The 15,535-nt window shown below is 37.6% G+C and overlaps 1 protein-coding gene across 4 annotated transcripts in view; it reads right to left on the bottom strand.

Moving 5' to 3' along the window:
- HOOK3 (hook microtubule tethering protein 3) overlaps positions 1 to 15,535 on the bottom strand; it is an 86,920-nt gene that overhangs the window by 58,889 nt on the left and 12,496 nt on the right. For 3 of the 4 annotated variants that reach the window (XM_072031447.1, XM_038170794.2, XM_038170795.2), the window contains exons 2-3: positions 13,032 to 13,117; positions 4,766 to 4,838 (exon numbers count right to left, since the gene is read on the bottom strand). In XM_072031447.1, coding sequence (XP_071887548.1) covers positions 4,766 to 4,838; positions 13,032 to 13,117 — 159 coding nt within the window. Of the gene's footprint in view, positions 1 to 4,765; positions 4,839 to 13,031; positions 13,118 to 15,535 lie in introns of those variants that run through there. The other variant, XM_072031448.1, reaches the window with a different exon arrangement.

Below are 15,535 nucleotides of genomic sequence, written 5' to 3' on the forward strand. Positions count from 1 at the left end.
AAGTGGCTGAGTCAGCATCCCTGGGGGTCGGTCTTCAGGAAACATGTAGATGTAGATCTCAGTAGCACAGTTTAGTAGTGGACTTGGCAGTACAAGGTTAAATGTTTGTCTAGATGATATTAAAGGTCTTTTCTGTAATGATATTATTAAAGGTCTTTTCTATATTGATATAATGATTCTATATTTCTATACTGATTCTAAGATTCTACATAGTTAACACACACTATGTAATTAGACTGACCCTTACTCTACAGCATTAACCTGATAAACAGACTAGAATGAAAGCAGATATGATTTGGCTTGGGTTATTGAAGACAACACATGATCTGGCACAGTAAACCTTAATGCGGGGGGGGGGGGAGTTGGGGCTGCTCTAAATTTTTTTCTCACCTGTCATATGAAATCTCTATTTTTATTTAATTGCAGCTCAAACACCAATTCCATATTGAGGATCTGTAAGAATAGTTTGTCTAGATTGTTCTCTTTATGAATATACCAGAGTAACAAAAGGAAAGCCTAATGTAACGGACAGCAGAAATGCTCTTCAGCTTGTGGTGACTGACAAAAAGGGACCAGGGGTTATGTAACCACTTGTTCACTCTAACATTTTGACAGCCAGTCAAATGGCTGTCAAACAGACACTTCTCATTTTTCCATTTACCCTTTTATCATATGCATGATTGAAATCCTGCTTGTACTGAATACCCTGTGTAAATTAATTTATCCTTGTACATTTCAGGTACTCACCTGTCTAAATGGGAACCCCAGTGTTGAAATGTTATTCTACAGTATCTTTCCTGGGTAATTATGCATAGACTTATTTCCCTTCCTACAGGTTATAATTAACAACCTTATAACCTCTGGAAGTGTTGCTAGGACAGGCTTGCAGCTTGCAGGAAAACTCTTAATCATTCAGGTTCAGGTATATGACTAATTCAAGTGCAGCCAAGAAGAGTACACAAATTAAAAAAAAAACAAACTGTGTATGCATAGTTCCCATTACATTAGGTTTCTGCTCTGAACTGCATCCTGTCTCTTCACTATTATAAATGGGGCCTAGAGAGAGGCTGTACTATTAGCTTTGGAGTTATCCCCCTCCAACCTGTCTTCTGCAAAAAGAAATACCAGGAAGAACAGATACAGACACACCCTCCAGTTAAATGGAAAAAAAAAAATCATTAAAAGGTCGCTCTGAACAAACAGTATTCCCACATTAAACTTATATTCAGAGACATTGCTGACTTAGGAACTAAGGATACAAAAAAAAAAAAAGAATTAAATGTATCAGCTGCTAAGTATCTTTTTTGACAGAAATACATGCTGGCTAATAAAAATGCCTGATCTCCACTTCTTGCTTGTAGAAGAACATTCACAAGATAGGCTTCTATCTTTATCAGGAAAAAAAAAAAACAAACAACCCTCAAACTCTAAAAGGCTTTTCATGAATAAGTGTTCCCTTCTCTGCAAAGAATATGAAAGTAGCAGAAGGAGGATACCATACACAGAAAACTAGGTTCCTAAGTACTACTCAAGTCAACCCAGCCTGTACTGGAATAAATCAGTGTGAGCATAAATGTACTACTGCTAGAGTCAAAATTAATCCTCACGAAGAACGTTTGTTCACTTGCTTTACAACACTAAATAGTCTGCACTCTAATTTCATTAATTAGTCCACCCTGCAATATTCCATCAAACAGAAAGCATTCAAACAGTACTTGTTGGAGAAAATCTAGTGGCACATGCTGTTTAAATGTGCTATTCAGGAATGGAACAAACACAGCTTGCTGCTACACACACGGATAAAATAAATGATGTGTGTAGCAAGTGATTAACTGCTTAAGCTTTTGGTACTGATATTCCTGGACTACTCAATATGGAACTATTCTTGTTTCTTGATTAGGGAATTTCATTCCTGCAACATTTTGGCAATAAACTTATTTTCCACACCACTTTCCAGTTTCAGTGAAGGCTCTTTTGCCTTCAGAATGTCATCTTCTTCAGCATGAAACACTAGTGTGTACACAGTTTAAACCCCAACAATTTTTAAGTGTTCATTTTTATATCAGGAAATAGATGTCTGTGCTTTTATGATTTTTCTTAAACCACAACATATAATTGCTGTTAGGCCAGGAGTGAGAAATGGTGGGTTTTGTTGCACAACAGAAAAAACTGACTGTGAAGCATGCTGATATATGCTGTGCACCAGAAATTTTAACTCTAAGTAACAAAATGTTTCTGTATTAAACACAGTAGGCAAACAGATCTGGTCTGTTTTAATAAACAGAATGCTAGCTGACCACTTCCTACTCTGCAAGTCCCCAGAGCTCTAACATTTCCCTTTTTCTATCCTGTTCATTGCTCAATCTCTAATGTCAGACAACCTGCCCCAAAACCAAGAGCATAACAACACCCGTATGAATTTTTACTTTCGTTTTAAACTGGTACAGCAATGGGAAAAATACTTTTAATAAGATAGCATTCCTGCAGTTATCAAAAGTAAACTAAGTTTCATGAACTGCTACACAAGAAAATTAATGAAAGCTCAGCCATATATTCTTGTTTATATACCACAGAGGACAGTATCCAATGATGCAGTGCATCATTTTCTGAATAACTCTCTCAGTAGTGGTTAGGAGGGTCTGATACATCTCTCTGAACCACTGCTTCACAAAGAATTACAGGCACATTATGTTTTCTTTGTTTTAAACCTACTTCCCCTATTAGACTTGTTTCTTTATGTGCTTCATAATACAGAGAGCTTGCACAAGTAGTGACTATTGTACTACATGATATTGGAGGTAAAGAGCAACCATGTTTAGCAACAAGAATTTTCTTCAGCTCATTATCATGACTTGTGAGGTACCAAACTATCCTAATTATAGTTTCTCATGGTGCTTCTTAAAATATTAAGGGAAATCATATTAAGGAGACACACATGACTATGTTGCCTACATTTATAATCCAATGACAAACCAAAATAAGTGCACAGATTGAAAACACTCCTATGAGCAAGACTATGAATAATTGATTGAAGGATGAACAGTTGAACAACTAAACTACTAATGGTGTTCATGTACACAAAAAGAACAGCTGGAGCTGGCATAGTAGAAGGCTACTTTCATTAAAGAATAGGAGTAAAAATACCACATTTGTGACTTTTAAAGGAAGGGGCATACAAAAACATACACAAAAAGCTGTAATATGCACTTGTTTTAAACAAGAACAAAACACCAGTCTTTAGTTCTTATTTACATGGAAATGTGAAAAATAAAAAGGAATGACATCAGCGAGAAATTGAAATTTGAGTTGATGTTTTTCCAGACTTCAATCACATAATGAAGTTACTAGATTGCTCAGTCTTTCTGTTTTATTCACACCTGTTAAGCCTTAGAATTTGCCACACAGGCAGGAGAGACAGGAAAAAAAAATATTCCTCAAGCTCCGTACGACTTACAGAAGTTGCTGCTCCATTTTTAATTGATTAAAATGCTATTATAATAAGCAGTTGTCAGACTGTTGTTCTTATAATTTAACAACCAAGACTTCAATATTCCTTAGGAAAAAAGCCACAATATTATTTTAGGGAAAAAAGAAACCTTGCATCTGGCTGTTCATTTGCAATTTCATAAGCTTCTTTGAAAAAAAAATAAAAATTAACTGCTCTACAACCAGCAGGTTTTTTTAATTTTTATTTTTTAGGAACCATATCTTTTCTTTACCAGCCGATAGATATATCCTCAACAATGTTCCCACACTTTGCTGGTAAGACTATTAGACAAGCTGTTCTAGACAGTCCAGACTTGTACATACCGTGCTGACAGATCTGCTGACAACATATGTAACAACACGCTCTGTCCTTTCCTCAGGTAGCCCTTGACTGTGTCTACCCCCTCTTCAGTCAGCAACATTGATAACATGGTATACACTAGAGTTTTTCCATAGTTGCAGCCCTTCCACAGACGTTTAGAAAAGTTTTTGGGAGCCAGAACAGAATGTGTTTATGGAATATTATCTAATGAAAATCATCAGAAAGAAACCAGGCTGGAAACAGCAATTCAGAAAGGTACATGTATCATTCTCTGGTCAGAAACTACCCTAGTATCTGCATATGAAATTGTGTTTTTCAGGTTTTATAAACCAAAATGCTCCATGGCTGCACGAGCATAAATTCTATTACCTTTAAGATCTGCAGAGAAAGCACTAGAATACCAAGTGACATAAATGACCCAGCAAATAGGCTGTGGTTAAAAACATGCTGAGTACAAACAACACGGAAAAAACATCACTTCCTCTCCTAAAACTCACTAGCTGTGCAGAGCTGGCAAAGTAAAATGAAACAACATTTTACCATTTTTATTTAAATAAACTGGCTATTAATCTGCTGTTATTACACAGTTGTTTGTTGGAGCTTTTTTTTTTCCTCTGTATGAAAGCATAATTTCACACTTTGCATTAAAAACAAAAGATGTTTTATTCACATTTCTTTGTTTTTCAAATGGTAGTTTAAGCATTATGTTTATTTTAATATTTATTAATATTCTTTTAAATTGTTGAAACCCATTTAAAACTCAAAATGGGTTTTCTTCGCTAAACAATGCAGGACTATAATAACAAAAAACAAGCAAGTGTAATTAAAAACTGTCTTGAATTCAACTTAGTGCACTATAAAGCAAGGTCTTAATCTAGAAATATGCTAATATTTAAACGCAACATTGTATTAAGAACAGAAACACAGATCTGCAGAGAAGCAAATAAAGTCCAATACCTTTAGCCTCCAATTATCTCCTACTTCTGTTTTGATCCTGTTTAGCCAGTTTTCATCAAAGTAAGCTGGATCTCTGAAATAGAAAAAAAAAAAAAAGAGCATTTGTTAAAAACTGATTCCAGAAACTAAGATATGTTAGTGTGATTAAGCTCCTATCTCTAGCTGAGGCTGCTTAAATGGCTATATCTTTGTTCTATATATATAGCCAGTACACAGTAGTTCAGAATCCCATTACTACCCACTTCTTTAAGCCCTTGCACCCTTGCAGCACAGCTTCATTTGTGTACCATGAGTAGCTAATACTTTTGAAGAAGCTGCTGTACTTGGAATGTATTTTGTCAGTTTTCCTTCCTCTATAAATTCTTTTAAGTTATCAGCTATTGCTGGAGCAGTATGTTTGCATTACTTGAAAGTGTTACAAAAGCTTATTACTTTTTCACATGTTGTGGACTCATACTGCTATACACTGATTGCAAATATTCCCCTACTAAACGGGAAACTTGAGACTGGAAAACATATATTATCTCTATATAATGACAACAATCAAAAAGCCTAAGTGCAGCTAAGTGTTTTCTACTGAGAACACAATTAATATACCAAACACTATCAGGTTCTGCAAATCTCTTTTCACAGTAATCTTTGACACATCTTTTTGTGAACACCCTTCCTTAACATTTTTTCGTATCTTCTGCGCTATTGACAAGGCAATGAAGGTAAGGACAGAATAAAAACACCAACTTTTTGTACAGTATGCCTTTATTTCCCTAAAATTCCTCTCTCCTTTTTTTCTCACAGGCACCTTCCTTTGGTTGTTTGTTAAACACAACTCATAAGACTCTCTTGCCATCAGTTCTTTGATCACCTAAAAGCTAATGTTTTCTACTATATACTTAAGTAAAATCTCTCCTCTACCATACAGAACTTCAATGTTATCCTCAGAAATAGAGAGGGAATGCACTATAACTAGTCAGTTTTAAAGGAGAATGACAACACAATATAAGGAAAGGCCCATATTTCAGATGAAACAAAAGTTAATATAGTCAGGGAAGAAAAACTTTTTATAAGCACAAGGCTCTTGAGTCAGCATGGTAGGCCCCATTAGAGTTGCACAGGAAGTACTCTAATTTCTAGAAGTATACTGCTGCATTTGCTATCATGTACTCTTAGATTTACTGCTGCATCCTTTGAAGATTGTAGAGTTTGAACTGAACCCTACCTCTTTTTTTTTAAAAAAAAAAAAAAAAAAAGGAGGTAAGATTGCATGAAATCTTTTGGGAAAAGCTAAAAAAAATCATGAGTATTTCTGGAGATTAACACGGTATCTCTGCAGTCATATATGTTGCAAGCCGGCACCTGTATCAGTAGTTATACAGTAGTTATAGTAGAGCATATTCTTTGTACCCACATGTTTTCCTGATGCATTATCCCTCCTCTATTCCATTTTCCCCACAGTATCTTCCCCACAATGTTCCAATGCCTGCAAGCAGCCCATGATGTAACACACAGGAGGGGAGAGAGATCATAAACAGCAACATTTCTCTACTGAAACATTTTAACTGTTATTTTTACACATTCTGTTACAGACACTGGCGAAGATTATGGCATATTTCTTTTCCTCTGACATGGCATCCGCAAACATATAGCTGGAAGAACAGCTTTAATTACTAGTTAAGCTGATGACTCCAAATTGCTCCCATTCAAAAACAGCGCAGTTCTAGCACAGATGACAAAATCTTGAAGCGTGAAACAGAAAAAGCAACATCTTATCCAGAGTTTTAACTGGTTTTGAAATGGACTTTTTCTAAATAGCTGTCAAATGGCTTCTGCTCTCAGAGGCAGGTAAATCTGAGCCAGAAATTGATTCCAGAACATACAAGATCAACTACAGATGAAAAGTTCACATTCAGTTTTTATATTAAATAACTGTCCCTCCTTGCAGAAGGTCTTGGTATGCCTAACTTCCAACCAATCTGAACAAAATCATCCGGAGAACAGTGAAAAAAACCCCACCTGTTAGTTGGAAACAAGGAGACCCACTTGAACTGCTTCTGTTTGAAGTCTGGAGTTGAGAAAGCAGCCTGGTATCTATCTTCTGGATGGGGCACTCTGCCAAACACAAGTGAGCCTTGCTCACAGGCTTGTGTCACCAGGACTGGTGTCTCACAGACTTGCTCACCAAGCGTTTACCCAGCTCAGTGAGAAAGCGGGTATAACTAGCTACCTGTGCCTCCACAGCAAAAAAAAAAAAAAAAGACCATCAGGACTTTCTTAAGGACCGTATCTTAATTTAAAGATTGCAGTTGGTCATGAACACCTTCAGCTACTCCAAGGCTGCAGTGCCATCAATGTAACAACTCTTGATTTACCATTTTGATTGTAAATAACTAAGCATAAGGAACTGTCCACAAGCAGAAGTCTGGACCAACTGGCAGGCTAATGCTGCATACCCCATTTCAACAATAAGGGCATCAACTGAGGAAGAAATAGAAGATATCAGGTTTAGAATGCATTCACTGTAACACATGGAACAGAAAATGCCCCCTCACTTTCTTGATAGAAGTCCTAGGATACCTGCACCTTTATACAGATCATCAGACAAACTTAAAGAAAATTGCTGAAAATTAAACCTAAACTAAGTATGGCACTCATTTTCCAGAGACTTCACTGTTTTTTTCTCTTAAGTATACAAGTCTCACTGAAGTATCCAGAGTCCAGCACCCAGTAAGCCAGCCACTCTACATGTACATCATTAACACACAGCAGTCGTTAGAACTATACCAACAGCTCTCTTTAGGGCATCTCAATGTGTTTACACAATAACTAGTAGAATAACTAGTAGTAGTAGTTGCAAAAAACGTTTTGCCAGCAATATAAGCATAAAAGCAACAAGGTGGGCATCAACACCAAGCAAATCTAGAATGATCACCATTTTCCTCATGTAAAAGTCACCTCAGAATCATTCCTAATGCACTGGGTTAATTTAATTTCTGTTCTCAAAATCCTTACTAAGGTTCAGAATTTACATTAACAGTAATGGTTTCTCTCCGTGTTGAGCCAATGGAATGAATCATCTCAAATCAGAAGCTTTCCACCAGAATTTCTAGAAATACATTTGAAAAGAGCTTCCAGACCCTCCTCCAAAAGCTGCACTAGTTCATTCACAGCCCTTGCTGCAGACGAGTTTCCCTCTACTACATTTTTGGGAATCATGACTCAACCACATTCTCAGAGCTCTTGAACTCCCTTTGTCCATGTCACCAGGAAAGATGCTGTCATCTCTTGGAGTAATGTTTGAAAAAGCATCACCCAAGCAAATATGAAAAATGTGTGGTTGAGAGCTGCACAGCTGTGGTTACAAAACCTTCCACTTCATTTTGAAGAAGTACTGCACTAAACAAGGTCAGCAGAAAACTGACTGGAGCATAATCAATACTTTGAGATGACTTGCTTGAACTCAGCATTCTGAAGTGATGAAGTTCCTCAGCCTATATTCAAAGTTGGGGAATCTCTTGCACTTGATAACTTTCAAGGTTATAAAAGCATCTGCGCATCAGTTGATTGCTGCCTAGTCTCTGAATAGCACTGCAGGTAATTGGGACTTTTCTTCGGAGCACAAGATACTTATCCTGTTGTCAATGGTGTATCACTTCATGTGATGTTGCTTTCAGCAGCTCTCATTTAAACCACATCCATCTTATTTTGTATGCAAATTTTCCTTTATTTAAGCAATCATCTCTCCAAATCATAGATGCCAAGAGACAGAAATATTCTTTTGAAGAAAAGAAAACCAGCCCACTGAACATGTAGTATAACACATGATTATTACTCATTTTAACAGTGGTACAGTAAGCTGCTTTAGGAGATGTCTGTTTACAAAGAGATCTCTCCACTAGGGACACATAAAAGCATGGCTTTTGCTTTTTGCATGTGTCAAAACATACACAGCATGCTGCAATGTATAATAATATTATAAATGAATAATTCATTAAGGGGGGCACAATGCTCAGATGACAAATGAAAACAAATACCATCTTCCATATCTACCAAGGCCCAAATGACTGAAAAAGAAAGAACTAAAAGAAGAGGAACACCTGGTACTGAACAGTCTTCAGAGAGAGATGAAATGAAAATTTTAAGCTGTAGTATAAAACAGAGAAATATGCTTTTCTGGGGATACCAGTGGACAGTAAGAAACAGATGAGCAATATTAGTGGTAAAAAATCCACCCAAAAAAGATGATGCAATCTGGAAGCCAGCTATGGCACTTCTATCTGCTTGGATAAGCAACATGATTTTAGCCAGACAGCCTACTCAGACAACTTGAACCACCCACTTCTGCTTCCAATCTTTACTTACCTTATCTTACTGTACAATTTGAATCAGAGAGAACAGTAACTTTCCTATCTGAACTCATATGAACAGTATATATTAAGGAATAATACAATAAATACAGGCTAAAACATAGGCTGAATGTATTTCTTAGAAGAAACTTATTAGCACTGGAGAACTCCATTCAATGACACTTTAACCTGAAATTTAACGATAAAGGCTTTATGACAAAAAGAACGATGTCTTTCACTATTTTGTTGTGCTTTTTAAACCACAACCTGTTTATTAAAACCCAAATCTGTAAGTAAAATGCTTGCTCTTGCTCACATAATTCAAATTTCTGTCATATGTTATCACACACTACATTTCTGAAAAGCTTCTGAAGGTGTAATTGCCTCTCTATCCTTTCCTTCTCACAGCATCTTCCAGCAGGTTTATTGCAAAAAAAAAAAAAATCTGTTATGTACGTTGGCATTTCTGCTCAATGGTCCTTACTTACAAACATGGGACACCACCTTTAGCATAAAAATATTAAGAAAAACTGACTTCAAAATGGAAGGAACTGCTGGCTTCTTCTAAAGAAATGACACAAGGTACGGGTAGTTTATTATTATTATTAAAATTATTCCCTGAAACTCTTCCTTATCATAAACTAGTGACTTTATTTTGTCATGATTTCACTACTGCCTGCCATGACAAGTTCCAATGGAAACTTCACATGAAGGTAGAGGTTGAAAAATAGAAAGAATAGTGAGTTTACACCCTCAAACTTTAGAACTTTTTTAAAAAGAAAAGCTACCCTTACTCTCCTATGGAAATATAACCACAGGACTGGACAAGAACAACATCCCTCAATTTTTGTCAATGCTCTGCCTCATTCAGTTTGTGTTCTTCACCACCTGCATCTTCTTCATTCCCTGAGAACTTTGGGGAGGAATTCTCACTTGGTGCATTAATCTGCTATTTCAGTCACCTTTTAAACATGAATTTTTGGGTGCATCAGGACATTTCCTATAAAACTTGCCAAAATTCTCTCCCCTTTATGTATACACATTACTGGAGAACCCTAAAGGTGGTGGAAGGTGAGGAGCAGCTATGCTGAAAAACACCTGAATTTCATGGATCATGCTGCACAGAAGCACCAGCTTATTCTTCTCAATGGAACAAGGATAATGTAGTTTAAGATTTTTTTTCTCTCCAGTCTAGGCAGTAAATTTGTCTTTTGACCATTAACTAGTTGAGTGTCCTGTACACATTGCCCACAAAGCAGCTCTGGAGGGATGTGATAAGTGTTAATTAGCAGGTGCAACCCCCTGCTGCAATGAATGGAGGCCCTCCCCATCTCCTGACTGACCTGTCATCTAATGCAGGTCACTCCAATCACACGAATAATAAAGTGTCTACAGAGAATAATTACAGTGAAAGCTCTCAAACTTGTTCTTGGGAATCAGCTTGACTGTCTGCCAATGTGAAGTGTCTAATACATGCAGCATTGAAAACAAATAGGAGGAAACAGGAAAATTACAAGGCCACAGTCTCATTGGGATCATGGGGACACAGTAGGGTAGCTCACACTACTAGACTGCTGCCATGGATAGAAACAGGCTCGTTAGGAAGAACAGGTTTGGAAGGCAGAGAGGGGGCGATGCCTTTAATGTGACAGAGCAGCAGGAATGCATGTGCTCTGCTTTGGGATGGATGATGAGCCAGCTAAAAGCTTATCGGTTAACATGACCAGGCAGACAACCACAGGTGCTATGCATGGCTGCTACAGACCATCTGATCAGGACACTTTGATCATAGACAAGCTAACAAAGCATGGGATAGGTAAGTGGGAAGTCAGGTGGGCTGCAAAGTGGCTGAACAGCCAGCCTTTAATGGTTATAAGCATGAATCCCTGTTGGAGGCCACTCCACTAGCAGCACACCCAAGGGTCAGCCCTAACATCTTTAATAGGGACCTAGATGATAGAACAGCGTGCAAGTTTTCAGATAACACAAGACTGGAAGGAGTGTTTGGAAGGAGTGGGGGGATTTAGCCCAATGATCTGCCTTTGCATGGTGACTAGCTATGACATTGGTCAGCAGTGGTGAGCAACTGCACTGTGCATTTGTTTCTTCTCTTTGTTGTTATTGCTTTTTCTTTCCCACCTTTTCCTTCTCTCCTTTTTTGTTCTCTTTCTTAATAAACTGTCCTTATCTCAATCCACAAGTTCTTGCACGTTTCAATCCTCTCCCCTATTCACACTGGGTGAGGGTGGAGGGGTGAGCAAACAGCTCTGTGGCGTTCAGCTGCCTGCCAGGCTAAACCACAGTGTGAGGCCACATCCGAAACCTTATTTCTGGGCTCACCAGTAAGAGAGACAGGGACACAGAGGAAAGCTCTGCAAAGAGCCATTAAGATGATTAAAGGACTGAAGCATCTGTCATGGGAGGTGAAGCTGAGTGAGCTGGATCTGTTTAGCCTCAAGAAAAGAACGGTCAATGGAATCTCATCAATCCTATATATAAATACTTGATGTGAGAGTATGAAGAAGGAACCTGAACCTTCTCAGTGGCATCCAGCAAACAGACAAGAGGCAGTGAAAGACAGTAACTCCTATTTAAAAGTAAGGAGTTTTTATTTTATTTTGTTGCTATTGTTACTGTTCTCGCTGTGAGGACAACTGGACACTTACACAGGTTGCACAGGGAACCTGTGGAGTCTCCTTCCTTCAGCACACTCAAATCCCTAACTGGACACAGTCCTGGGCAGCCTCCTCTGGCAGATGCTGCTTCAAGAAGCAGGGCTGGTCCAGGCACTGCAGAGATGCCTTCCAACTTTGCCTGTTCCAGACTCTTTGATGTAACCCAAGGGGTGCTCTCATCTCTCCTCCTGAACAACCACGATGCAGATTGAGGCTCTGCTTCCCAAGACGTAGACAAACCTCACTTGCTGATTGGAAGCCGAGAATAATTGTTTCCTCTGTTTGCTCCCACAAAGCCTTCGCTTTTTTTTTCTTTTCCCTGTAATTAAATTATCCTTAACTCATGAGCCTTTTCTTTCTCCATCATATTTTCTCCTGCCCTCTCTCTTTGAGGAGGGGGGAGTGAGAGAATGGTTGTGGTGGAGTTTAGTTGTCCATTGGACTGAAACCATCACAGCATCTTAACATTTGAAGGAAATAAAACTTATCTTTTTGAAAGACAAAAAAAGGTCTGTAGGACTGACATACTCAATTTGGACTACTGTCTTTGGTAAGTGCTGCTAAAGCTTCTGATCAGCAATAAGAAGTTGTGTTTCTGTGAAAATAAGTAAATCTGGATATAAATTGCTACACTTTAGATTCTTACCTGTAGTCCCCCAACACATCCTACATTACACCGAGATGCTGAACTAACACGTTTTATCCTCTGTGACCTTACAGTTCAAGAAAACAAAACCATTATCTAGTGCAACGACTATTATTTTTTCCACTTACCCCTGAGAATACAGAATCTCTGCAAACAACCAAATTGACAGTTTTATTCAGTTTATCACTGAAGTTTTCTTGCTTGAAACTGACTCTAACATTACCAGTACACTGCTTTTCAAGCAAGGATCAGAGTCAATACGTTACCTTGCACTGGTTCCAACTTTTACAAAAAAAAAGTGTTTTGAACTTCCAAGCTTACCTTTAACCCAATTTACTTTCCAGTAAGATTAGAATTGAATAAATACCTTCCTCAAAGAAAACTTAATATATTTTCCTTTACCCTTAAGATAGTTATTTGAAAACTAACAAAAAAAAAAAAAGCATATTAGACATGTTCCAGGTTAAATTACTATCTAAACATAGGAATAGACAGGTCCTAATGAAATACCGGCCACGTTTGAACTAAAATACATTCACACCAGTTAAATTTATGTAGAAAATAAAACCATGTGTATTTAAATAATTAGATAAATTATTTCTTACATTTTCTGAAGAACCTGCGCCATCACAACCCCATTCGTTAAATCTTCCACAGTCTGGCATGGTGCCTCGACATTGAACGTCTGGATCTGAGGGAGAACAAAAAAAGTTATCTTCTTTCACTTCAATGTCAAGGAATTTTTAAAACTAAAAAAAAAAAAGCTACCAAAGAGCAAACAGGCAGAGTAAACTCAACACATTTGGTGTATATATTAAAGAGTGTGAAACTTTAGGTTTAATCACAATTAAAGAAATGAACTACTGACATGGCTTAGCATCTTTGTTTTTGTAAGCACAAATGCTGTAAATGTTGCTTGACAACAGGACAGTCCCCAAAAGGCATTTTTCCCACAGCATTTTACTTGGACTGTCTCCCCTTTAAGTCCTTCTGGAGCATATATTCAAGTACTTCCTCCCAATGAACATACGTAAGTATCACGTATTTTAAAAGTAACCCTAATTACGCAAAATTCTCCCAGGTTCTCCACAGCCACAAGACCAAATTCACACAGACACACATACTCCAAACTTAACTGCTCCTAATATCAGATAAAGGAGAAAAGCACAATGCTGCTAAGCCCTGGCAGGTCCATAGAGTACTAGCGTTCTAATTATTTCAGTGCATTTAATTAACACAGTGACAGGCATTATAGTCCATATCATGAGAAGCCTCTGATCTTCAGATGGAAGCAATGATACAGAAGTGCTGTTATTCAGAAGCATAAAAGGGGAATGGCAAGGCCATTATGACTGAGCTGTTCGATGACAGAATTACTTACGCCTAAAGATGAGCTAGTTCATAACAAATTGCCCCTACAGACTGTGCGCTGAACACAGTTACTGAGACAAATCTAATTTTGTAAGGATGCTGTGTATTATTCTAGAAGTAAGGAATTATGCAGGAGCAAGAGCAATCTCTTAACAAAAAAACCCACTCATCGATACACTTAATTTCTTTATGGTTTCTATTCTTCTGCTCCATTTACATGCATACAGCCTACAGGCTATCTGCAACCCTCCCCCCACCACAGCAGCAAAAAGTGTACAAAAATGCCAGGGAAAGCTCTTTTTTCCCTTTCTCCATTGATGTGGAAAAGACATCGCTTCAGCACAGTCTTTTCAACTGGTCTAAGTTACCTGATCGTTTACTTTACATGAACGTTATTTTTTGGGGATGCAGATGGATTTTCTGGAAATGGTTTTTGTGACATGACATTTGGAGAATATCTGCTTAGTGCTCTCTGCTTTTATTCTCCTTCCAGGGAAGCCTGGGCTTCTTCGTAGGAAGCACCACTTGCATGTGTCAGAGATAAGAAAGCCTACAAGACAGCTTGCAACTTCAGGCTACATAAGCATTAGGTATACCGACCATTTTTCCTGAACACGTTGTACAACCTTCCCACTTCAGTGGTACTTGAAATGCTAATGTTGGTACAAGCCATTTCCCAATAAAAGCCCTCTGAATACATATCTTACAATACACTGCAATTCACATTACAAGAAATAATGTATGACCTTTTTTTTTTTTGTGGAGAAAGCTCTCAAAAATCAAAAGCACAATATCCAGATTCTCATAACATAAAATAAGCACTTTAGCAACATTGCCATTTAAAATTAATTTGGAGAAGGAGCCCCTCAGTGTGTGTTCCTTTCTTCCCTTTGCTCAGGAAGGAAAAAAAAACACAACATTTCATTAGGAAAAAAGCAGCAATCATGTCCATCAAGGGCCAAAACCAGTGAACTTTTGGAACATGTTCAGTGACCAGGCTAAGCAGCTACCTGTGAAAAGTCATGAATGATGCACATGGTCCAAAACGACAAGAACAAAATCTACAGTATGGCATCCAAAACAGACTAAGTCAATTTTTATGTAGCTTGATTTGAAGTACACATTTTGTCACTTCTCCTCCAGAGAATCCAGAAGCCCTAATAGACGAACTAGACATAAGGCAAAAATCATTGTGGGTGGGTTGGAAAAAAAAAAAAAAAAGGCAACATGAAAAACACCACACAATAGGATATAAAATCAAACTGCTATTTTGCCAGAAACTTCAGCTTACCTATAGTCTCTGAATTATGTCAACACTATCAAAGCAACACAGAGCCAATTCTGTGCCCAAATCCACAAATAATTTAAAATAGGAAATGACACTTTCGCTCCAGTGAAAGAGGTTGTAATGACTGTGTGGATGATTATACTTGATGAAGTTCAAGATCTTATAAGGGTAAAAATTTCAAGCATAAACATGTAAACTTGTTCCAAGTTTTCTATACTATTCCTTTAAATTACCAAAATTTCAATCCTTAGTCTGCTGTACAATCGCCAAATGAAAAATTAACCTAAGAAGTTTACTGCTTTTTTTTTTGAAACTAGACAAAGTAAAACAATATTTTCAAATAAGAAATACTGACATTAAGGTGGTCTTCACAAGTACTGCAAATGAATTTAGTTTCTTGAAATTAATTTTGCATCTTGACATATGAAATACCTCTTTGACTAAATAAGG

Source organism: Anas platyrhynchos, chromosome Z, assembly GCF_047663525.1.
Source record: "Anas platyrhynchos isolate ZD024472 breed Pekin duck chromosome Z, IASCAAS_PekinDuck_T2T, whole genome shotgun sequence".
NCBI lineage: Eukaryota > Metazoa > Chordata > Aves > Anseriformes > Anatidae > Anas > Anas platyrhynchos.